This window comes from Megascapheus bottae, chromosome 22 (genome assembly GCF_031878675.1).
Source record: "Megascapheus bottae isolate mThoBot1 chromosome 22, mThoBot2.hap1, whole genome shotgun sequence".
NCBI lineage: Eukaryota > Metazoa > Chordata > Mammalia > Rodentia > Geomyidae > Megascapheus > Megascapheus bottae.
This window is the reverse complement of record NC_143530.1, coordinates 36,341,810-36,367,695: the sequence shown is the minus strand read 5'-3', so window position 1 is coordinate 36,367,695 and position 25,886 is coordinate 36,341,810. Positions and strand designations below refer to the sequence as shown.

Genomic DNA, 25,886 nt, shown 5'->3' with positions numbered 1-25,886 from the left:
CTAAATATTATGAGGCAAAGAAAATGGAGAGCTTCAGATGGCTGTATTTATTCTACATGTAAGCAACTAGCCATTGTCAGAAATCATCAATCATACCCTCAAGCTGGCAGTATCTGTGTGCCTGCTCAAGACAAATTAAAAGTAACATCCATAAGAAGTCACACTTCAGAGTGATTAAAAATCTAGCATGGTATACGTATCTAGGCGAATCTTGGCAACCAATTTTCTGAGGTGAACACAACTCCTTTATTGAAAGATGGCATGGGGAATAGTTGTTTGTTTTTGATGTTCTAAACTTCTATCTTTATTCCCACTTTATTCACATTTCTGGTGTGGCCTGCTCTATAGTTACTTCTCTTATTAGTTAAAAAATAATTCTTTTATGGCGTTTACCCCCTTATAATAGTGCTATTTGCAGTTCTGTTCATAGCCCTGCTGTCTACATGTAGACATGCGATTTCATCCTCAGTGTTCCCTTTTGCAGACAAACTATGCTACTGCAAGTAAAATGTGTCATAGAAGTTCCTGAATTGGCAGGTACACCACATCTGGGAGTACATGTGAAAGAGTCTTCCTAGATTACTGCATTACCTATCATGTCTTGGTTTCCTAGCCCAGCCTGCTGATGGAGAACCAAGAATCATCAAAACCTTGAACTTTCTACAGTCATTAACATACTGAGTCAATTACCACATTGACAACTGTCAGATCCGCTACTGCCAGCCCCTCAATGGGATCTGGAGAACGTCCAGCAGAGTCACTATTGTCCTGCTAGGACATTCAGTGCCACCATGCATGGGAGAAGGAGGAATGCTTGTTCAAAGCACACGGAAATAAACTGTTAAAACAATATCCCACAGCCCCTAAGCCCAAGGTGAGTCTAAGTGCTGTGAGACCAACAGCTGTCAAGTAGGTTAAGGGTGCTGAAACACCTGCAGCATATCCAGTAAGTAAAGCTAACACACCAGGTATGACCTCGATGGGTTCACATGGGCCCTGATGGTACAAAACAAAGGGAGAGGAAGAGCTAGGAAACACAAGTCACCAGCACAGATGGACCCCACTTCCCCCTTCGATCTAGCAATACAAACTGCACGACTTGGCCTGTGATGTAAGCACAAACTTTGTGGATGAAGCATTTCTCCAGGAAACTCAAGTATGGAGGTCACCTTCAGGAAAAAGTACCATGTGACTGTGTAAGATGTAAGCCATGGAATGCTTTCTCTTTTTTTTTTTTTTGGTTTGGGACAAAACCATAGTTTATGACAACTATTTAGTAGCCATTCCCTCCCCCCCCAAATATAATAAACTCAGACTCCCAAGACAAGCCACTAATATTTTTTACTGTACAAACCCAGGATCCATTAAGTATTTGGCAAATGCTCTAACCACTGAACTACAGCCTAGTTCTGCTGGCAATGACAGAGCCCATTCTTGGGCCAAAAATTAAGATTTTGGGAAACCTGTCTACCATCATGATGTGACTTTGTCACTTAATATTCCAGTTTTTTCTGTCAGAGCAGAAGAAATAAAGGAGTTTCTGATGAAATGTGCTGATAACTGGAAAATGTACCTTAAACTCGACAAGCCATCATTCTAAAGTGACAGATATAAAGTTTTTTTTTTAAAGTGTATAGGTAAGAGATCCATGGAAAGTGAGCATAAACCAATAGCCTTAATGTAAAAGAGAACAAAAAGATCACTGGTAAGAATTCAGATTCCCATTACAATTTTATGAAATTAACAATGTGCAGTAGTTGTAGCTGAGACTCAGGAGTCTGAGATCTGAGGGTTGCAGTTCAAGTAAAGCCTATGACACTCAAATCTCCAATTAACAACCAAAGAGCCAAAGTGCAGCTGTGGCTCAAGTGCTGGTCTGGAGCAAACAAAGGTCAAGAATGTCATCTATGCCCTGAGTTTTAAGTCACAGGAGTAGGGCACATGCTCACACAAATAAATTAACCTGGAAGTGTCAAGTCTGGGTGAGGAATCAAAAGCAAATATCTGCAAAAAAGGCACCTCTTTGTCCAATGACAAAGATTTGTCCAACACCAATGTTCTTCAATTATGTCATATTCACAATCATAAACTTAACTCTGCAATCCAGCTAGATTTGGGAGGGGGGTAAGGAAAACACGGAACCAAAAGAACTGCAATGAGAGCACAAAGAGTACAAGATATTGCGAACAGGTGGGGTGGAAGGGTGCTTGCCTGAGCTACAGAAGGAATGGTCTGACAGTTAAGACAAACCAAGTCAAATCTATTAGAGTTGTCTGCAGTCGGTAACGGTGACCTTCCTGCTGGTCTTGCCATTCCCAGACCCAAAGCCCTGCATGGCTTCCACAACTTCCATACCCTCTCTCACCTTCCCATAGACCACATGCTTACCATCCAACCAGTCTTGACAGTGCAGATGAAAAATGGGGAGCCATTTGTGTTTGGTCCAGAATTCGCCATGAACAAGATGCCAGGACCTGTGTGCTTTAGGATGAAAGTCTCATCCTCAAATTTCTCTCTGTAGATGGGCTTTTCCACCAGTGCCATTATGGCATGTGAAGTCACCACCCTGGCACATGAATCCTGGGATGATCCTGTGAAAGCAGGAACCCAAATCTTTTTTCTCCAGTGCTTAGAGCATGAAAATTTTCTGTTTTTGGAACTTTGTCTGCAAATAGCTCGAAGCAGACATAGCCCAAGGGCTTGCTGTCGGCAGCAATGTGGAAGAACACAGTGGGGTTGACCACGGCTGGTAGCTGGTAACTAGAAGCAACAGCGAAATTTGCAAAGTCCTAAAACTATTATCTATAACTGAATGCAGAACACAAATATAATCTGGCAACTTTCTATTAAGACAGAGGTTGAGGAATTAGCAAAACTTTGAAACAACACAAGTCTGCCCATCACGTAACTTTTGGGTTTCAGGATATGGTCATTTTCACTTAAATGCCATTTATGTTGACACAACCAAGATCCCAATCCCTCACCAACAGTGCTAATTTCTTCTATTTTAATCCTTAATATGGTAGATACTGATAAACACAACCAAAGGTTTTGCTTTTGTTTTTGAAATGGTATTCTCCACCCTCAATTCTTTTCTGTGACTGGAAAGGGGTCCTGTGACTAAATGGCTGAAAACATTGTTGAGCTGCCTTTCTTTCCCAAGCAAGTCTGCAGCCATGCTGCCTGTCAGCTCCCTGTATAGTCATCAGAGTGCCTAACTCTGAAAGAGCTGGTCTTGGGATGAAGCAACCTGAATTTGACCCTGGCTATTTGACCTTGGTCTGCTTATCTGCCCAAACCCCAGTAAGATTAGCAGGAAGCACTCAGTGGTTAAGCACCAGCTTCCATGCCTTCCCACATGCCTTCACAAATGACTCCAGAGAGCTTTGCGACCTGGACAGAACAGATGTTTAACCAGCATTTTCTCTATTTAAAATGGATGCTTGTCTTAGAGGACTAAGCAGCTGCCACGTCCTCAGGAAGAAGTACTAGAAAGCACTATCTGGGGGTGAGGTACAAGAACTGTATAGTACCACGCCTGCTAAACAACATCTTGAAAAGTAAATGCCAAACTGAGAAAGACAACCAGACCTTAAAAAACAACAACAAAACAAACAAAACAAAAATGAGCCTGGCACTGGTGTAAACCTAGCTTCTCAGGAGGCTGAGATCTGAGGATCAAGGTTCAAAGCAGCCCAGGCAGGAAAGCCCGTCAGATTTTTATCTCCAATTAACCACCAGAGCCCCAGAAGTGGTGCTGTGGCTCAAGTGGTAGAGTACAAGCCTTGAGCTGAAGAGCTCAGGGATAGCACCCAGGCCCACAGTACAACTCTCACGAAGCGGGGGTGGGAGGGAGGGGGATATACACACACAGATGGCATATTATAAAACAGACTGCCTCTGAGTGGTAACCCATGAGAAAGGGAAGGGTGAATGAGTGCTTTATATGAATGTATGAAAACAGTATGAGAAATTTGATTTTTAAAAAACATGTTTAAAGGAGGTAAGGAAAGAAAAAGAGTATAGGGGTGAATTTGATCAAAGTACCTTATATAACTTTGAACAATTAATATATGCTAATAAAAAAGATAGTTTGGCAAAAGGGGTAAGTTTTCAAATTTACAGAAATGTAAAACGAAATCAAATTAGCTTAAACAAAGAGATGGGTTTTCAATGAATGCACTTTCTGTAACCATCTTGCTATTTTATAGCAGCAATATACCCAATGGCAAACAGAGCCAAAAAGTCAAATCATGTGTTAAATGGGAAGAAAGAGGGGAGGGAAGGAATGAGCAAAGACGATAGAGCCACAGACAAGGTATATTTTGTACTCTACAGCTCATTAATTTTAAGTGTCGTGGGAACTTGCCAGTTTTAGCCCTCCAAGTAATTATCTTTTGTATTAATTTGTAAGATTTTCAAGAAAGGGAGAAAAGGGGGAGAACACTCACTCTCACAGGGAAAGACTAAAAACCCTGTGAACATGAGACAGAAAGACTTCAATGTATAGACTTTCTCCACACACTGTCCCCAATTAAAAGGAATAATTGGACTAGTTTCTTTAAGCATTCACCACTCTGAACCATATTAGGAAGTTGTATTGTACCCAGATACAAATAAGCTTTACAATAATGAACAGGGACAGATATATTGATTTGTACACACATACTCGGAAAGTTAAAGGGTCTATAGACAAGTGTTTTCATACCATAACAAGCAAAATCTTTAAATTCAAAGGCTGGTATTTCTATTTAGCATTAGTTCATCCCTAAAACTATGAAGCTTTTTCACTCCTCATGGAGAATGTATAAGAAACCAGTAAGAGAAGTTGCTCTAAAAAGTTATTCTTTACCGCAGCCACTTCATGAAAGCTACACTTCATGAAAAGGTTTCCCAGGCTCTAGATTTTGATTTCTAGTTTTCCAAATCACAATCACATCTATGGTCGAATCCTTGGAGAATAAACAGCTACCTCCCCTTATCTATTTTCTAGGACCAGTTGAAGCTTTTCACATCAAGTGTAGAAAACTTGAGTTCTTCTGAGAAAAGAGTTGCCAATATAAAAATTGTGACAGCTTTAAAGGCTCCTGTAGCCTTTAAATACCAGACTTCCCCACGTTTAAAAAAGAAATAATTCTTGGAGGGGGGCAGTGGGGGTCTCTATTTGCCACTTGCTCAGAGCTCCTGACATAACCAGAAGAGCTCCAAGAGGCAGTCCTGGTTTTTTAAAATTAGGTAAGCAGGGTTTTTGTTGTTGTTGTTGTTGTTTTTAAAGGAGTTCTTAATGTCTGAAAAAAGTTACTCCAGATTCTGAAATTGCTCTGTTGGGCGTGAGCTGACAGATTCTAAAGCCCTGACCTCCTACAAAGACAAATAGGGCCAGAGCTATTCCAGAAAGCTAGGCCTGCTTGTAGGAAACAAAGGAAAGAAAATAATAAATGCCCCAAGATTAAAACTTCCAAATCAATGTAACTGAAGAAGAAATGTAAGGTAGGAAGGAAAAGAGATCCACAAGCTTCTGATAATGAGCCAGATATGTAAATGTAAGCTTCATGTTATTACAAGGCATCCCAACTTGGGCAAGGCACAGACTACTGTCAATTGGCTGCCATTAAAGCTCTGTTACTGTACAAAAGCTTGTGCTTGCTCCCTGGAGCCAGTTCAACTTTTGAGTCACTATTGTCTGAAAACAATGGAATGTCTGCCAATCTGTGCCAACAGTTCAAAAAGGATTTTTACTGCAGCATGTTGAGTGCTGTAGCCTGGTTTGCCCTGGGCCAAAACAGCTCAGTAACTCAGCGACAGAGAGCACGTGTAAAACAGGGAGAGATGAAATGACACAGCTCAGGTGCACAGAAGCTCCATTATTTTCTCCCAGCTAGGAAGTGGCTCACTTGTATGGGGAAACCAACATCCAATGGAACTTACAGATGGAACAGGGAACGAGCTCTGAGCACACAGCCCCAGCAGCCAAATCAACTTCTGCTGGTTTTTCTTGTTTGTAAAAAACACTTGTGCAACTGTGCACAGCGGCTCACACCTGAAATCCTAGCTACTCAGGAAGCTGAGATCTGAGGATCAAGGTTCAAAGCCAGCCTGGGCACAAAAGGACCTGAGACTCTTATCTCCAATTAACCTCTAGAAAATGGGAAGTGGGACTTGACTCAAGGGCAGGGCAGTAGCCTTAAGCTGAAGAGCTCAAAGACAGGGCCCCGGCCATGTTCAAGCCTCATAACCCATCCAAAAAAAAAAAAAAAAAAAAAAACACACCTTCTGCAATTTTACCCATTCTAATCTCTCTTACCCAAATTATAATTAATAAAACAGGGAAGAAAAATGTCAATGAATTTTTTTGGGGGGGTCAGTAATGGGGCTTAGACTCTGGGCCTGGGCACTGTCCCTGAGCTCTTGAGTTCTAGGCTATCACCCTACCCCTGGGCCTGGGTGTTGTCCCTAAGCTCTTTAGCTCAAAGCTAAAGCTAACACTCTACCCATCCAGCCACAGAGCCACTTCCAGTTTTCTAGTGGTTAACTGGAGATAAGAGTCTCACAGTCTTTAGTGCCTGGGCTTTAAATCGCCATCCTCAGCTCTCAGCCTCCCAAGTAGCTAGGATTACAGCTGTGAGCCACCACTTCTGGCGTCAATGAATTTTTTTAAGCCACTTGCATTTTCTTCCTCTTCTACAGAATTAAACACTTTTTCAGACAGGGGCTCACATATCATAATTCCAAACCATGTGATAAAAAAAAACTGTGAACATATAATATGCAGTGACAAAAATATTAATAACGAAAAGACATGGATATTTTTGCCATTTAAACATGCTTCTGAACTATGTTCCTGATTGTGTAATAACATTAAAGTTTAAAAGGCAGTTAAGGCCTTTCTGAGAATATAAAGAATACAAAGGGTAGGTTAACAGACTATAAATCAGAAAGAACTGAAAAATGGCTCTGTAGCCCTAATGGCCTTCAGAGGCACCCAGGAAAATATTGATCTCCTGATGTGCCCTGGACTAACACTTGGTTTGTGTTTTTTAGCATTTCGGAACTAACCACAGGAGGAAAGCTTGTCCCATGGGTTTTCCCATGCTTTATCACTTGTGCTTTATCCACAGAAGAAAGGGGAGGAGGAAATGTCTACTGGAAGAATTGTGCTTCCGCAATACAAGTTTTACAAAATCCTACATTCAAAAGAAAATCAGAAGCCAGGCAAGGTGGATCACACCTGAAATCCTGGCTATTTGGGAGGCTGAGATCTGAGGATCATGGTTCAAAGCCAGCCCAGGGAACTAAAGTCCATGAGACTCTTATCTCCAATTAACCACAAGAAAACCAGATGTGGTACTGTAGCTCAATGGGTAGGGCAGTAGCCTTGAGCTGAAGAGTTCAGGGACAGTGTCCAGGACCAGAGTTCAAGTCCCACGACAGACCAAAAGGGGGGGGGGGGGGATCAGAGCTGATTACAGGCTCACACCTGTAATCCTAGCTGCTCAGGATGATGAGATCTGAGGATCTCAGTTCCAAGCCAACTCCACTTAACCACCAAAACACTGGAAATGGAGCTATAGCTCAAGTGGCAGAGTGCTAGCCTTGAACAAAAAGCTCAGGCACAGTGCCCAGGCCCTGATTTCAAGTCCTAGGACTATCTTTACTATGAGCCAACATAGGTAATGCAAATAAATAAGAATGCTAGTTCATCTTTTAATGTGAATAAGGAATCTATAGCAAAGTGAGAGACATGGTTAAAATGTGTGTAAAGCACAATGAACATATAAATTGTACACCGCAAGGCCAATTTTTAAAAATATATCAAAGAAAAACAGGGGAGAAAAAAATATACAAATAACAGGTAAAACACAAATATAAGAAAAACAAGGGAAATACAGAAATCTTTTGACTTCCTATCTTCAAGGCTAAAGAAATAAATACCTTGAAGCTGTACTTCTCATGGCCTCATGCACTTCCACCTAATCTTTCTTTATCCAGGTAACAACTCTCATAACGTCCACATGCACATTTTATAGTGGTTCTGGGAACAGAGAAAAGTTGCTGACTGGCTGATATTCTCAAGACATGCTAGATAAATTTAGCTAAAATAAGTAAATACTGAACACTTACACTTGGGTGACCATCAACCCAATGTATAACATACACTATAAACATAGACCAGGCAGTTGAACACAGGAAATTTTACAATAGATCCAGAAAACCAAATCCATTCCATTGAATTTGGATAGAATTGCAAGGGTTCTTTTAAAGGGTAGGTAGTCAGCTACCTTTTACTTATTTAAGAATACATCAGGCTAGGATTATAATCCTAGCTACTCCTAGGAGGCTGAGATTTGAGGACTGTGGTTCATAGCTAACATAGGCAGGAAGCTAAAGTGGCTATCTCCAATTAACAAGCAAAATACCAGAAGTGGAGTTATGGTTCAATGGTAGAGCACTAGCCCTGAACAAAAAAAAGCTCAGGGGCAGCCCCCAGGCCCTGACACAAACATACACACCAACAAAACAACAACTTCATTTGGTCCCAAGAAGCTGTTTTCCTTTTTCATGTCTTGATAAGCTGTATTTCATAACCACATAACTAACTCTCACACTGAAACTTCACAACTCAATTGATTTAGGCATATTCACAGTGGTGAACTATTGCCACAATATAAAATTGACACCCCCCCCCCCCCGAAAGAAGCCTTCCACTCCTTCCAAACTCTATAGAGGCTTTCTGAGAAAGGTGTTTATAAAGGGGAAACTGAGGTTCCAAAAGAGTAAGTAACTGGCCTAGCAAGGAGGAGGAGGTACTAGAACCAGAAGCTGCTCTGTCACCCCCCATGAATCTGCAAGCTGACTGTCACAAAAACAGCTACCCTAAAAGTGTGTGTGTGTGTGCGCGCACGTGTGTGTGTGTGTGCGCGCGCACGTGCGCATGTGTGTCAGAGGTGTTCATACGATGAGCAGAACAAATACTACGGGACAACAAGTAAAAACTGAGTTCATTATACAGAGAACAATTAATGGAGATCAACCACTGACACTGTTCACTGAGCACTTTGTGATAAATCCACAGCATATGCCAGACATTTGGGACATAGGAGCCTTCTGAAACTCTCTGGTTTTTTATTATAATCTCATGTGTTAATGACAGTAGCTGAGATACACCACTTTTCAGATACAAGGTGTACTGACCTATATTTACGCATTTCATTCTCACCAAAACCTATAAAAAGGATCCTTTGTAAAAAGTGAGAGAGAGGGATATGGAGGGAGGGAGGGAGGGAGGGAGGGAGGGAGGGAGGGAGGGAGGGAGGGAGGGAGGGAGGGAGGGAGGGAGGGGGAGAAGAGGAGGGGGAGAAGAGGAGGGGGAGAAGAGGAGGAGGAGGAGGAGGAGGAGGAGGAGGAGGAGGAGGAGGAGCAGCAGCAGCGAGGGAAGGAAGGAAGGAAGGAAGGAAGGAAGGAAGGAAGGAAGGAAGGAAGGAAGGAAGGAAGGAAGGAAGGAAGGACACATATAGAAACTTTTCCTAAGGTTGCAGCTGGCAGTGGTTTGTTCTCTGAAATATGCTCTAATTATTATGCCAAGGGGCCTCTAACAAACATTGTCTCAAATGTCCAAGGAGGTAAGTGGTGAGGAAGATTTTATAATCTGACTATATGTATTACTGCTCTTCAAAGACAGTTACATCCCACATTCCAACTTTTTTGGAATAGTCACTTGTTCCATGGGGGGCAGGGAGGGGGGAATGCTAGCTGTCAGAGGTTAAAAGAAGGTGAAAAGGAAACAGCAATGAGAGGAAAAGCATTTGTCCCTGCAAATGCAACCCTAGCCATGGTAATATATACAGTCCCCTCCACCAATGCAAAGACAGGACACATGCACCTTGAAGGCAACCACAAAGCATAAACTCATCCAAATGATTGCTTTCTGGCCCTTAGACAACTTGCCCCCAGTGTGAATCCAAAAGCAATTAAATCATTCCAGCTGGGAGTCCGATGACATGTTGTTTAAAAAGTCTTCTGAGAAATATCCTTCCCTCTTTAGAAAAAGATCTGCACAAAACAAAAAGGAAAAATAATCTCTTCCATTCTGCCCAATTTTCATTAAGCAATGAAACTCATAAAGGAAATACCCTTAGAAAGAGGGGGGAGGGGAGGGAGGAAAGAATGCGAGCATTCACGAAGAACTCTTGTGTGAACGTACGAAGAGCTCACCAAAATGATAACAGAGAAGAAAAGCTAAGGCCTGATTCATTCCAAACTCATTTATTAATTCCTCTCATCTATCACTTACCCCACTGGGGGGAAAAATAACTCATTAGGAGCACTTTTCAAAATCTAAATAATTTTAAATATCAATTTGTACTATAAATACACACAAAGGCTGGGAGTGTGTTCTAGTGGTAATGTGCTAGCCTAGCATGCATGAAGCCCTGGGTTTAATTCCTTGGAACCACATACACAGAAAAAGCCAGACGTGGCACTCTGCCTCAAGTGGTAGAGTGTTAGCAAAAAGTGTCCAAGGACAGTGCCCAGACCCTGAGTTCAAGCCCCAGGGCAGGCAAAAAATAATAAATATATACACACAAGACAGTATTTTGATTATGCTGTTTTGTTTCCATACAGCAATTACCTAAGGGTGCTGTAGTCAGGATCATTTGAAGTTCTATATATGGAGGATTATTTTAGAAACTTTGATGAGCTATCAAAGTGGCTGGAGGCATCATTACTGTAACCCTTGGGTTGGAACCTAAGGCTAAAACCTTTGGTGATACACAGTCTAAACTAACTTGGACTGCATCTTAAGCAAATCCACTCCATTAGGATGTTTGGTGAGAATATGGATATGTTAGGTGACATCTGTAAAACTAATTAAGATTCTGTCTGTATAGGCCTGGCTTTCTCAGGGGTTAAGAGACCTAAGTTCCTACTCTTAAAAGAGTGCAGTCACACAGAAGATGTCTAAGACATTGTGAGTAGAGTCATAGAAGGTATGTTTTCACCAGTCAAATTCCTGGACAGGCCAGGTGTCCTGTGCTCTATTTAAGAACTCAATCTGAGCCGGTGGTTCAGGCCTGAAATCCTAGCTACTCAGGAGTCTGAGATCTGAGGCTCACAAACAGAAGCTAGCCCAGTCAGAAAAGTTCATGATATTCTTAGGTCAAATTATTATAACAGGAAAAGCTGAAAGCAGCACTCAAGTGGTAAGGCACTAGTGCTGAACAAAAAGGAGCTCAGGGATAACACCTAAGGCTAGAATTTGAGCCTTAGGACTGGCGGAAAGAAAGAAAGAAAGGAAGGAGGGAGGGAAGGAAGGAAGGAAGGAAGGAAGGGAGGGAGGGAGGGAGGGAGGGAGGGAGGGAGGGAGGGAGGAAGGAAGGAAGGAAGGAAGGAAGGAAGGAAGGAAGGAAGGAAGGAAGGAAGGAAAGAAAGAGAGAGTAAAGAAAAAGAGAGAGAAAGAGAGAGAGAGAAAGAGGGGAGAGAGAGAGGAGAGAGAGAGAAAGAGGGAGAGGGGGAGGGAGAGGGAGAGGGAGAGAGAGAGACAGAGAGGGAGGAGAGAGAGAGAGAGAGAGAGAGAGAGAGAGAGAGAGAGAGAGAGAGAGAGAGAGAGAGAGAGAGAGAGAGATTGAGCGCCAGCCTTCCAGTTTGAGGAGAATCAAATAAATAAATCAGGACACCACTATCTGTTTGGGGCTCTAGATGGTAGATGGCCCAATAAATAACACATTAAAAACAAAACTACTCTCAAGCAATTTTGGCTGAAGATAGCCCAGCCATGAAGTAATTTTGTTGTCTACCACATTTTCTGTGTGTAACTTTCCCCTCCCATATCACAGTGGCACTGGTCCCTCTGGGAGCGTGCAGATGTTACTGGATTTCCTGATCCAAGTAGAGATCGCCTGCCTACAAAGAAAGGGAAGTGTACCAATCCGACAAGGACAATGGAGAAGTCAAGGTAAAAAAGCAACTTGCTCTTACCAACTTTCTCTTGCGTAAGAGCCAACAATTCTGAGGAATACCTTGGCTACACATGAATTATGCTCTCTTCCTGAAAGAAAACCTATCTGAACAATGTGGGCCCTCACTCCTGAGCCAGTTCTGAAGAAATGGTGACCATCTCTGTATTATAATTTGGGGAAAATGAAAGAATTAAATCCAGGCCACTCCAAGGATCCTTATGTAAACAACTTGTGTCTTGGATTTCTGTAAGTTTTCTCCATGTTACAGCAGACTGCTGACATAAGCAACTTAAAAGGAGAAAAGATTTACTATGAATCAGTAGAGTATGGTAGTTTACATCTTGGAGCCCAGGATGTACAGTTATGCTTATTGTCTGTCTCCCTTTTATTTCAGCCATTTCCCCAGACTATGGGATGGTAATGTGCACAACGAAGGTAGGAAACAAACACACCCCCCTCCTGTCCCCAATCTTCTCTAGAAACACTCTCACAGACACACCCAGAAATAGGTTTACTAATTTCCTATGTTTATTACTTTCAAGATTTTCCTAGCTGGGTGCGGTGGCTCACACCTGTAATCCTAGCTACTCAGGAGGCTGAGATCTGAGGATCAAGGTTCAAAGCCAGCCCAGGCACAAAAGGACCTTTAGGGGAAAAAAGGGGGAAGTTGGGCTTAGCTCAAGGGTAGGATGGTAGTCTTGAGCTGAAGAGCTCAGGGACAGTGCCCAGGCCAGTACAAGCTCTATCTATGACCCCCCAAAAGTGAGAGACAGACAGACAGACAGACAGACAGACAGACAGACAGACAGACAGAGATTTTTCTATACGTTATAAGACAGAAATTTTAACCGAGGACCTTTACCCACCTAAACAGGTAATCTTGGAAATGTGATTTGCCCTGAACACATGGCACTCATCTGCCAGCTGCTCTATGAGACACTCTCCATTATTTCTTAATGTTAGGACAGAAATTCAACAGTGAATGGAACAAATGAGTTCTGTTTTACCCCATCCTGCTGAATTCATAGAAGAATAAATGAAAAATCAGAAAAGCTAACTAAATGTCTTAACCAGTAACTCAAAGCTAGAGGAGGAGGGAGGGTGTATGATATCAAGGTCCTAGAAACTGAGTGATAAAGACAGTCAAGGAAACTGAATAGACCAAAAGTATGTGTGTGTAAGATATATATATATATAGCAGTTTGGTATTATAATTTGAATTATTTCAAAATGGCTGGAGAAAGAACAGTTTTGGCATGAGAATATTCCACACCTGACCATTTAATTTTCAAAGAACCTTATTAACTATACAACTTTTGGATGATACAGTAGTACCAAAAATAAGACAAAATTCCTAGCTGGGCTCTGGTGGCTCACATCTATATTCTTAGCTGCTCAAGAGGCTGAGATCTGTGAGGATCATAGTTCAAAACTGGAGACTCTGCTCTCCAATTAACCACCAGAAAATTTCACATGAAGGTGTGGCTCAAAGTGGTAGAGTGCTAGCCTTGAGCAGGAAAGCTCAGGGACAACAACCAGGTTCTAAGTGAGGTTAAGCCCCACAACTACCACCACCACAAACAATAAAAAATGTTTTCCTTTGAAATAATCTCCTTAAGAACATATCCTTAACATTCCAGCGATGGGCCTATTACCTGGGAACTTACTGCCAAGTATCATCAATACTTATTTTAATAAATTATTGAGGCCAGGTGCTGGTGGTTCACGCAGCACCAAATACCAAAAGAAGCTCAAAGACAGGACCTAGGCCCTGAGTTCAAGCCCCAGAATGGCCCTCCTCAGCCACCTCCTCAATTGCTGAGTTCAAGTTATTTGTATCACTATTTTCTCTATATGAAAGTGGTTACAAAAGACACAAGATAAGGAATGCAGCATGGCTAACTATCTACTAACTATGTACTGCCTTTCTAGTAATGACTAAATATGAAGACTTGGGTCTTCATTAAAGGCTAAGATACCTTCTATTTTCCAATATGCCATCCTCCTTCCCAAGCCATAGGAAATTGAGTGAGCATTCCAAACGCTCTGTGCAACTCTAATCTGGGTTCAACTCCCTCCCTCCATTGGCTTCATAAGGAATAATCTGTTACTATTCAAATTCCAAGGATATTAAAGCCAGTAAAAGACTATAAACCTAGGCTCTCCCAGGTAGTAGCCTGTGGAACTGGTTCCATGTCACTGTTCATCAGATCCAAGAGTTGTGATGCAATGACCACAGTCTAGACTCTACCCAGCACAAAACTCACCTTTACACCAGAATGGTTTGGAGCTCGAAACCTTGGCTCAATAACAATTTGTCACTTTCAGTGACAGGATACATGAGACAGATCTCACATTTCGTAAGAATGTGGTCCTGAGCACTTCATGGTGGCGGCTCTACAGGGGGAGGGGGCATGTATAATAGTATAAATCCTAAAACTATATCCACTTGCTACAGTCACAAGAAAAGTTGGTCACAAATCTTCTTTATCATAAAAACTATCATTTCCTCTTCTGCTTCCCATTATGAATGAGTTCTAAGGGCCGGGAGTTTGCTCTATAGGTAGAGTACTCACCTACCATTATGAGTTCTTAGGAAATTCATTCATCTTATTTCCACAAAATATGTACTTGTCTAGAATGGCCTGAACTGTTCTGTGTTGTCCTAACAATATCAGTGCCAAAGTCTGGCATTTGTAAGTTCTCAGAAAACAGTTTTGCTGTTGTTCAGAGCTTCCTAGTCTTGTCTTTCCAGGAAATGATCTCTTCCAGCACTCTCACCAAGCCTGGCTTTTATTTTCCTTCACCCAACTTCAATGGTGGACTTACCATGCCCATTGTGAACGTGTTTGTGGGTTTTTCCTTTCCTGGGGGTTGACTGGCATGAAGATGAAGCATTATTGGTGGCTGTTTTGACATCTTCTGTCTCATCATCTTCCTCCTCAACATCCTCCTCGTCCTGAGAGCTTCCAAAATATACCATACTGTTGGGTAGAGCAGGAGAACCTGGAGGGTTAGGAGAGACAGCTTATAAACACCAGCCTTGACATTCACCCCTTGAGAAGAAACAGCCCTATGGAGACATTGCAGTGTTAGGAACCAAATACATGCCAAGAACATAAAAACAAAGCTATTCATCTCAGCTGCCACTTTTAATTTATTTTTCAAATATCCCCCAGGAAGTACAACTCCATCTGTGTCCTTTTAACAGATTTCAAGTAAATCCCCCAGCGGGGGATAATGTCATTCACCAAACATAACATCAAAATTTTAAAAATCTCATCTGCATAGTTCTGGAGAAAAACAACAACAAATAGAAAAAGAAAACAGAAACACTACCATAGACTGAAGTGTGTGAAAACACATGTAAAATAAAAATACCTCTCCATATTGTTGAAGAAGAGACTAGTTACTACCCTTTACGCATTTAAACTTAGTTTTATTTTCTACCACATCATCTATTGATTGATTGACTGATTGATTGATTGCCAGTCCTGGGCTTGAGCTCAGAACCTGAACACTGTCCTTAGGTTTTCTCAAGGCTAGAACCTTACCACTTGAGCCACAGTACCACTTCCTGCTTTTTCGATGTACGTGGTACCGAGGAAACGAGCCTGGGTCTTTGTGCATGCTAGGCATGCACTCTACCACTAGGCCAAACTCCTGGCTCCTCCACCATATCATTTATAATGTCTACTATCACAGAGATGAAAGCAGGGGGAAAACTTTACTCTTCCTTTCACTGTATTTTCATAATAAGTGTAGATAATGAAGTCTCCCAAAAAACTCTATGTATTTATAAGCTAATCTGATTATGATTAGGCTAACAGAATATAAAGTTATTAAAATAAATTACTGTACATCCTAACTTATAAGATATCTCATATCCCTCACTCCTTTTATGTCCTAACTCCCCCTGCTAAATGTTCCAATTTCTGTTCTTAATACAGAACAGTAATACCACAATAATAGTCAATATTGCTAAGAATTATAGTACAGTTCTTTCTTATGAATTCATTGGCGTACTCTTTGGGACTAGAGACTAATAAAATCTAAAAGATAATTTCCTTAAATCTTCTCCATTAAGTATTTCTAGCAGAGATATTACAAAATACCAGAAGAACAAACGGTTATACTTCTTCTCCCAGCCAACTAAACCAACACATGTCCCAAAAGGAGATTTTTTTGGTCGGTATGGGGCTTGAACTCTGGGCCTAAGCATTGTCCCTGAGCTCTTTAGCTCAAGGCCACTACTGTACCCCCTGGGCCTGGGCAATGTCCCTGAGCTCTTCAGCTCAAGGCCCATCCTTGAGCCAAGCCCCACTTATGAGCCACTAGTGTATAGCAGAAAGATTTTTAAACTTGACACAGACTTTGGAGAAAATCATTTAAGAATTTTAGAGCAAAAGAGTTAAAAAAAAATGTTAATGGGGGGAGGGGGAGAAAAAATGGTGAGAGAGGGAAATACCTAGCATATTTCCACTGGAATAAAATATATTCTTAGCCAGGCATGCTGGCCCTTGCCTGTAATCCTTGCTACTCAGGATGCTGAGATCTGAGGATCAAGATTCAAAGCCAGCCCGGGCACAAAAGGACCTGAGACTCTTATCTCCAATTAACCTTTAGAAAACAGGAAGTGGAGCTTGGCTCAAGAGTAGGCAGTAGCCTGGATGGATGGATAGATAGATAGTTAGATAGATAGATAGACAGAGAGAGAGAGAGATTCTTGTTCAAAATGGACTTACAATTAGCACAAGACTAAAAGGAGACAGAATCATTCATTCCCAGCTTCCTCAGAAGGCTTTTAGTTAGGAAGTAACATTCCCAGGTAATGCAGGGACCCTCATAGCTAGATTATTTGTCCTAGGTCCAATCCATTCCAGCACACAAAGATAGAGGGCTGGGAGGAAGTTGGTTGTGTGTGTTTGTGCATGTATGCATGTTTTAACTCCTACAAACCAACAACTAGACCTTGATACTCGAATCATTTAAATAATGTCTCACACAATTTTTTAAGTATCAAAATAACCAAGCTGAATTTCTTTTAAAGCACACCCTTTCTGTATTGTACCTGACTGAACTGACTAGTGGGTGAAACCAAGATGAGTAAGAATTAAAAACAACAGGGAGAGGGCTGGGAATGTGGCCTAGTGATAGAGTGCTTTCCTAACATGCATGAAGCCTGGGTTTCATTCCTTGGTACCACAAACGCAGAAAAAGCTGAAAGTGGTGCTTTGGCTAAAGTGGTAAAGTACTAGCCTTGAGAAAACCCAAGGACAGTGTTGGCCCTGAGTTCAAGCCCCATGACTGGGGGAGGGGGGGAAACAGCACAGCTGCGCATAGATCCTAAGATGCCTTCAGCAGCCAACTCTGCCATTTGCTAAAGAGAAGCAGTTTCAGGAAGGGGTGGGGGGAGTTGTTTAAGGAATGCATTTCAAGAGCTAGCACCCACCTCCCACATCCTCCTCTTCCCCTCAGCAGAAAAGGCACTAAGCTGAGCAGTAGAAACCATCTGACAGTAATATGGAAATATTGCAACAGATCTGATAGAAAAGCCCCCCTCACTTTTTTCAAGTAAAAATCTACATAAAGCATAAGAAAATAAGCAAATTAACTTGCACTTGCAGAATTTGTTAAAGATTTTGTAAAACTCAAGCCCAATACAAGCAGCACAAAGCATTCTTTACAGTAGAGATGTTGAAAAAATGAGGTGAACATCACTTCTATGTTCTAAAATAACTAACCTAGAGAATACATATGGGTGCCCAGTTCAGTATTCAGCAGATGTCATTAATATTCTACAGAAGAATATGTTGGTCAGCTTTTTGTTACAATCATTTTTTGTTGGTATAACAACCTACTTTATAAAGCTGTATTAATTAGCTCATGGTTTAGGAGGTTCAGTGTTAAAACAGTGTATGTACAGGCTTAGGGTGATAAGCCCATGGCCAATGCCCCATAAGAATAATCAATGGGAGTCGGAAGCAGAAAGACTTGATTAGGGCTCATATTGCTCCTTTTGTAACAAACCCTCCTATAGCATTAACTGCCAACAGGGCCACACAAGAGCTTTCTAAGGGAAGGGCCTCCCACCAAATCTAAGGACCTCACAATAGATTCTATTTCTTAAAAGTTCTACCAACTTCTAATAAGGCAATCTAGGAGACAACGCCTCCAGTCACATTATCCTTTGAGGGGAATATAATTAAGACATATCCAAATCTTAGTCAAGTATATCAGGCAACATCAACAAAACGAGAAAGCAATGAATCTTATAAATACATTTATTTGTTCTAACAACTCCCAGAAAGCCAGAGGCTAACAGAACTCAGAAAATAAAGGGGAAGAAGGAAATACACTCTCAAATCAATCCACCAATATGGTCAGAAATGCCAAAGGACATGATTATTTTCCTTTAATTATAGGTACTCTGGAGGAAAAAAAGTAGTTTTGTCTTGATCTCAAAATGCGATTCTGGTAAGTGGCACTGTGGAGCAGTGGTAGAGTGCTAGCCTTGGGCTGAAGAGCTCACGTAGAGCAGCTCCCAGGCCCAGACTTTGCCCCACAACAACCCCCCCCAAAAAAAACCAAGTGATTCTGAGGTTGGTGCTGGTGACTCACATCTGTAATCCTACTTAGGAGATCATAATTTAAGGTCAACTCGGACAAGAAAGTAGGTGGAACTCTTTATCACCCATTAACTACCAAAGAATCCAGAAGTAGAGTTAGAGTTGTGGCTCAAGTGAAAAGGTCAATTCACCATATGGGAGATGGTACCCTTAGTTCAAACTTGTGCCTATTCTCCCCTTTAACAAGTATCCCTAAGGCCAACACTGTCGCACTGAGCTCGATGTGGCCTATCTACAGGCATCTTCCTTCAAAAGCCACTGCTTGTTCATTTACTCTTCATGGTATTAACATGCGGGTGGTACACATGTCCAGGACACTCCTATCTGGATATTTCATTAACCTTATTAGTCAAATTGATATAGGTAACAAAGGCAGACATGCCCTTGATTATATAAGTTACAAATACAGAGGAAAAGAAAAACCTACTAGAAACAAAACAAAAACAAAAGGCAAAACCCCTCCAAGTACAAGAGCAGTCGGACTATTTAACATTACTACGAAAGACAGCCTGCATGCCACAGAATCAAGCATCAATGCTGAGTCACTACAAAGTTAAATTACAGTGTGTGTGTGTGTGTGTGTGTGTGTGTGTGTGTGTGTGTGTGTGTGTTCACAATTTCCCCATTATAGATCCTGGCACATCAAAGTCAGCATCATATCTTAAAATTTTATTGAGGAATCCTCACTATTCCAAATGTCAGAAAAGATTCAAAAAGATTCAGGAGGATGAAAATGGAGTCACAAATAAGGATGAAAAGTTCAGAGGACTGGGAATCAGGTGATTAATAACTAGAAAACTCTCTTGAGAAAAGAGATCAAATTCCTTTGCACAACAGAGCTCAAGCACAGCTTACTGTGCAACAGCAACAGAGCTGGTGGCAACAAGGCTAGTTTGAGTCATGGCTTCATGTTCCCAGGGTGGTCCCTCTATGTAAATAAGCCCTCTTCACAAAGTCAATTAAGTGAGAAAGTCTAACTTTCCACATAGGATACAGCATCTCTCTCCCTCTCCTGTATGAGCACTGCTATTTTAATGTAGTTAACTAATGAAAAGTGAATCCTAGTGGTGAGAAGGAGGTCTTATGGTGTGACACAGATAGTTTTCTATTAAAATTACAGGCATAATTTCCCTCCTCATCATTCAAATGCATTAGCAAAAGTGTAGAAATTTTTTTTAGAAAAGGAAAAAAACTGAACTTGGATGAGATAAGAGAAATCAAGAGTACGAAATGCGTCTGCGCTTTGCCAAAGCCGAATTTCATTACTTCTCAAAATTAGCTGGCAATGTGACCACAATATTTACTGAAGTGCAAAGCAAATGTTTTCATCTGGACAAAAATCAAACTGTGGTATGCTACAACCACAACAGAAATCATTTTAATCCAAAAGCTTGTTTTCTTCTAATTTGGGTTGTGGTTTCTATAAAGTAGGGTTCTTTTCTATAAATTATGTATACAGCAAGCCATCCTTCCCATTATCTTTCCTTCCTTGGCTAGTTCTTTTTAATCTCAGCAAGCCAAACATGGCTGGGATGGTTTAGGAAAGACCCTAAAGGGATTCCCTTATACCCAGGCATTCAACAGGAGAGTCAAATTCTGGTGTTTGACTCAATTAACAAGAAAGTAGTCTATAGAGTTGGAATTTCTCATGATTCAACCGTGGAATTCACAAACAAATGAAAAAATCAGCCCTGGTTATCATGTAAATATAACGAAAGTTCAAAGGAAAGGAACTAGCAGGGCCTGAGGTGTGAGTAGAGGAATAGACTAATTTCCTGAGTTTGAAGGAGAGCACTCCAATATAAGAAACTGGAAAAACTATTATAATACAGCAACCACCACTATCTTCAGGTACCCATAACTCCATATGTGCCAGACACCCTTCCAAAAACCCAATGGGTCAAAACAAACTACTATATGTCTGCATCTTCACATTCACTCACACACATGAACTCCAAGTTCCCCCAAAAGACCACAGAGCACAATGTAATAGCATACCTAACTCCCTGGCCCTTCCAAGTATGACTTCCAGGGGAGAATTCTCCATAGAATGTTCCAACAACCACTTAAAAGTTACTTGCTGTATCCAGATCCTCTGTGTGGTGTTTTTCCCCTTTTTAACGGGATTCATAATCAGAGTGTAACGTATTGATCTCCATCAGCAGAGACCTACTACTCCATGTCTAAAGAAAAAATAATAGTCTAACTCAGGCACCAGCCACATACATGCAGCAGGATTTAACAGGAACAGCATGCCAAAAAGGGAGGCCCTACCCCTTACTAAGGAAGGAACTGTCTCATGCACATCCAAAAAGCTGTCAGTCACTGGAATGAACTCCACTGTAAAGCTCTTCCCTCGAAGCTCTAGGCTGAAATTTCAGTTCTGGCAGTCTTTAGTCCACTGCCTGCACAAACACTTTTGCCAAGCCCAAGCAAGTGCTATGACCCCAAAAGTTGTGAGATAATGTGCACAAAAGTACTTATGCAACATATCATTAGACTAATCCTAATAGTAGGCAGACCAATTCTGAGGCCTCAAAACCAACTCACTGCTATGAAAATAAAAGTGGAGATACTGTTTTCTGTCTTCTTTTCCTGACAGGCAGGTAAGCAGACAAATCAGGTGCTGAGAGACTGTGGAACTATAAAATTTCAGTGGCTAGAAAAAGCAAGAGTGGGGTCACGTGACAGGTTAACTTTTAGGCATGAAAACATCCTTTTTCAGAGAATAATGGGTGAAGTATTAACTTCCTGGTCACAGAACACAGCTCAGACAATAGGCCAAATGAATAATATACCTTTACTTGTTTGTCTGATCCCAAATTTCCTTTAAGACACAAGTTCTACTTGCACAACCACAAACATAAGGGACTCAGCAATAATTAGTGGATACCACTACCCTTACAACATCAGAATTTCAGGATCACCTAGCACATGTGTCATTAAAAGCCAGAACCCACCAACCTTTTCTTAATGTCCTTCTACATGGGTGACTTACACACACACACACACACACCGTACACATCCATTCAAACTCCACAGGTGTGTGAGTATACAAATTAGACCACACAGCAGACATTACCAGGGTTCAACCTAGCAAGCATATTAGTTTAAGCTGAGCAGACCACAAAGTCTGCATGTTTTTTTCCATGAAGTTTTTCCAAGATCCCCAGAAACACTCGGATTTCCCATAGGACGTAGACATCAGGAAATTCAGTAAAAGCTGGGAGATGCAACAACAGTTGTCTGCCAGCAAGTTCTCATCTCCATCTCCAATCTTTCTTTCTTTCTTTTTTTTTTTTTTGGCCTGTCCTGGGGATTGAAATCAGAGCCTGGGCAATGTCCCTGAGCTTTTTTGCTCAAAGCTAGCACTCTACCACTTGGGCCACAGTGACACTTTCTAGGCTTTTTCTGTTTATGTGTTAATGAGGAATCAAACCCAGGGCGGCTTCATGCATAGTAGGCAAGCACTCTACCACCAGGCTATTCCCAGCCCCTCCACCATCATTCTTTGCAGTGGATTTCAAAAAGCACAGGAGATACTAAGGACCTCTCCTGAATACTGAGGAGAGTGACGGCCAAAGAGGATTCTTAGAAGTGTAAGTAACCTGGGGCTATCAGTTCCTGACGGGAAGAGAGCCTGTTCTATCTTATGGGAGAGCAGGGATGGTCAGTGGACAGCTGGCCTGGGGCCCTGCCAACATCTTGGCGCCCTTCAATGATCAAGGTCACAGAGCAATTAAGGGGGATCTATCCTTCTCCTTCTCAGATCTCAAGAATTCCAGGGTTTCATATTTCTTCATTACTAGCTGATAAACTATCCTAGCAAACAAATTACATGCTCAGCAGAACTGAGACTCTAGGGAAAAGAGGAGCTTATGAAGAGTGAAAGGCTGCTTTGATTTGGAGAAAGCAGAGGGCAAGGTGACCACAAAAACCCCAGGGTAGGGATAATTTCACTTTCACCATTCTACAAGGCAAAAATATTAAGATGCAACACCTCACAGAAGGGACCTCAAAAGGGCCGTGTGCCACTGTGACAGCTTGCCTTCCTCCCTAAGGAGCTTAGATAATGTAAAGGATTCCCATTTTACTCAACCAAGTTCATTATTAGCACCATGGTATTCCTTGCAATTGGGAGATTACTTAATTGCTTTCTAGCAGGTTAATCCCCTTTCATTGTGACCTCCAAATCACCTCCAAACTTTCACATTTGTCCTATTTCCAAGTCTCAGTTTCTAAGGCCAGTGATATATCAATATATGTGCCCCTTGCCAATAAGGCCAGTCACTGTCCTGGAGTATCATCATGGGTGTTTTAAATTTTCCCAGGGAAATCTCCAATCTAATCCTCCTTAATATTAACTCCGTTAAACTGATTGGGAAACAGCAAATAATTGGATTTGGGTACTGCCTCTGGCAATCATTGGCATCTGTTTACCTGCAGCAACAGTGTACTTTGCAATAGCCATTGCATGGGAAAGTAAACTCAAGCTGAAAGGGATTTAAGTCATCACTCAAGATCTACCAGTCTTCAGCCAGTGCGCTCCCTAAGAAGACCCTCTTTTCCCTATTACCAGGATAATCTTCCTAACCTACCAGGTCTATTCAACTGTCTTCTTAGAAAAGCCTCAGCAGTAGCCCAGTACAGAGCCCAGCACTGCAGACTTTAACGTACATCCTAACTTCCTTTCGTGAACCAAGGATCAGCCAAGTAACCAACCCTAACCCTAACCATAGCCCCAGCCCAACCCACAGCATTCTGTGCACTGTCAGAGGCTTCTGCAGAATTCCATCCAGCCCCTACCCTCCTTCCAAAGACATCTTATGTACTCCCAAAGCCAGATCACATCCCAGTCCCTTCATTTCTGCGGGCATCCCAGGCCCCTACCTAATCTGACACCCTGGCACATCTATTAACCATAGTCTCTATTTCACCTACCACCTGATTCTGCTTTCCTGTGTCTAATCTCTGTTTTCTGAGTGTCTAGAAAACAAAAGGAGATTCAATAAAGGTTAGCTGAATTAATTAGCAACTGGATGACAGCAGATCATGGAGGATTTGGTAAGACAGTGGAAACAAAAGGCCAGTGGTCCCAAAATTAAGACCGCATTGCTTCACAATGGCTGACAGTGTGGCTTAGTACAAGAAACCCTCGCCACCAAGCCTCACTGCCCCCCCCTCCCCTTCAGCAGTGGACCAAGCTAGGACATTGAACTATGACAGCCATAGACTTAAGAATGAACTGTGTTGTTAGTATGAATGTTTCAGAGGCCCCTTCGGGAATCCCTTCTCGTTTGCAGTGCCCCATAAAGAGAAAAATGTAAATAAGAGAATCATTTAACCTGCCATTGCTCTGCTGCATTAAGCTCTTTTAAATCTCTTAATAATTATAGTCAGAACAAAGAGAAGACGACAGAACTCATTAAGAATAACGAGACTGGTGACAGAAAATACGACAGTACGAATCGCTGTGCACAGCGCGCGTGCACTCGCGTACACACACACACACACCCTTCCCTGCCTATACTAGAGGAAGATACTAATTATGCCTCTGGCAAGAGACATGTGGACCCTTTCAAAGCAGTTATTTAAAAATAAATACACGGCAGGCAGGCAAACACTTCAGGCCCTGCTCCAATGTTCATTCCCTCCTGCTTTCCTTGAGCAGTTCTAGGGCATGACATTAAGTAGAAAAGCAAAGAGCCTTGCCAAACTTGGCTGATGGGTCTCAGTGCCTTCAGACACATTTTTCTTTTAATTTCTAAAGCTTTTTAACCCAGAATGACTAGCTGATCTGTCTACATGTCTGCAGTAATCCCAGTATTGACAGTATAGGTACCTTCAACCTAAGATTTTTGTTGAAGACACTTTTAAGAAATTTCTAGGAAAAGGTATAGTTCAGGCCTCTTGAAGCATCAGGGACAGACAAGCAAGCAAGGTTTACAGAATTCCAGAAATTATCCTTCCCATGACTCCACCACTTGCTCTCTCCAAACTAGCACAGTAACTACTAAAAATGATCAACTGTGGCCCAGAGATGAATGACCTGTAATCCTTAACCAGAAACAATATCAAGCCTCATTCCTGCAGCTAGGTTTTCTGTAATGAGCTTATTAGAAAATCACCTTTTCCCCCAATAGTGTCTGCCGTCACTCTTCATGTTCAGCATGGGATTTGGGGACTCTGACAGGAAGGGTACAATTGATTTGAAATCAGTACCAAAAAAGGAGTCAAAATGTAGAACTGAAAATGTTAAGCAGAATCTTAGCCTGGAAGATATGCATCATCAGCTGTTAATAGAAGGGTTACAAATGTGAAATTATGAGACAGCTACAAAACAGAACAGTAGTAAACTCTTAAATATGATAGGCAAGTACTTATGTGCTACTGCAAAACTAACAGTTATTAATATACCACCAAGTATTACATATGCACACAAAAGGCTTGATTAGCAAATACTCACAAAGAAGACAGGTAACAATGGTCAGCTCTGGGAAAACGAGGCTATTTTAATTCTTTTTCTATTGGTATTCCCAAGAAAAATGAGGTATTTTTATAACTCCCTCTACCTCCTCCCCACAAAAAGTTTAACTTTTTCTGAACATAAAATTTAAGAGAATTATTAAAGTGTATATTAAAGTTGGGTACTGTGCGCTCATACTTGTAATTCTATTTACTCAGGAGGCTGAGATCTGAGGATCATGGTTCAAAGCTAGCCCAGGCAGAAAAGTCCTCTATTATCACTATTACAACTATTATCACCACTCAAAAACTGGAAGTAGAGCAGTTCAAAGTAGTAGAGCACTAGCCTTGAGCAAAAGTGCTTAGGGACAGTGCCCAAGGCCTGAGTTCAAGACCCAAATGCCTGCCCCATTCCCCAAACCCCTTAATACAAAATAAAGTACACATTAAAGGGAGTATCTATTAACCTTTGTATACTTTAAAGGCCAGATTTTAATCAGCTGTAATTTCACATTAAAATACACTATCCAATTGAGTTTCCAAGGACATGAATCATCTGTTGTTGTGGATCTGTACTACAAAGATCAGATCTCACAGAATATATTGGGAAGTTAGAGTGGTTCTCAATATTAATACCTCAGGTCTAAAACCTATACAGAATATATTGGGAAGTTAGAGTGGTTCTCAATATTAATACCTCAGGTCTAAAACCTATACAGAATATATTGGGAAGTTAGAGTGGCTCTCAATATTAATACCTCAGGTTTAAAACCTATAGGAGAAATGTTAAGAGTCAAGTCAGAGTCCTTATTGTATACCACCTAAAAATAAAACC

At 41.4% G+C, this 25,886-nt stretch overlaps 1 protein-coding gene and 1 pseudogene across 3 annotated transcripts in view; both read right to left on the bottom strand.

Moving 5' to 3' along the window:
• The window catches only part of Jarid2 (jumonji and AT-rich interaction domain containing 2), a 229,312-nt gene that overhangs the window by 27,586 nt on the left and 175,840 nt on the right, over positions 1 to 25,886 (bottom strand). For all 3 annotated transcript variants that reach the window (XM_090356506.1, XM_090356508.1, XM_090356507.1), the window contains one exon: positions 14,787 to 14,963. In XM_090356506.1, the coding sequence (XP_090212632.1) occupies positions 14,787 to 14,963 (177 nt within the window). The remainder of the gene's footprint in view (positions 1 to 14,786; positions 14,964 to 25,886) is intronic.
• On the bottom strand, positions 2,264 to 14,344 carry LOC150048519 (peptidyl-prolyl cis-trans isomerase A pseudogene; annotated as a pseudogene).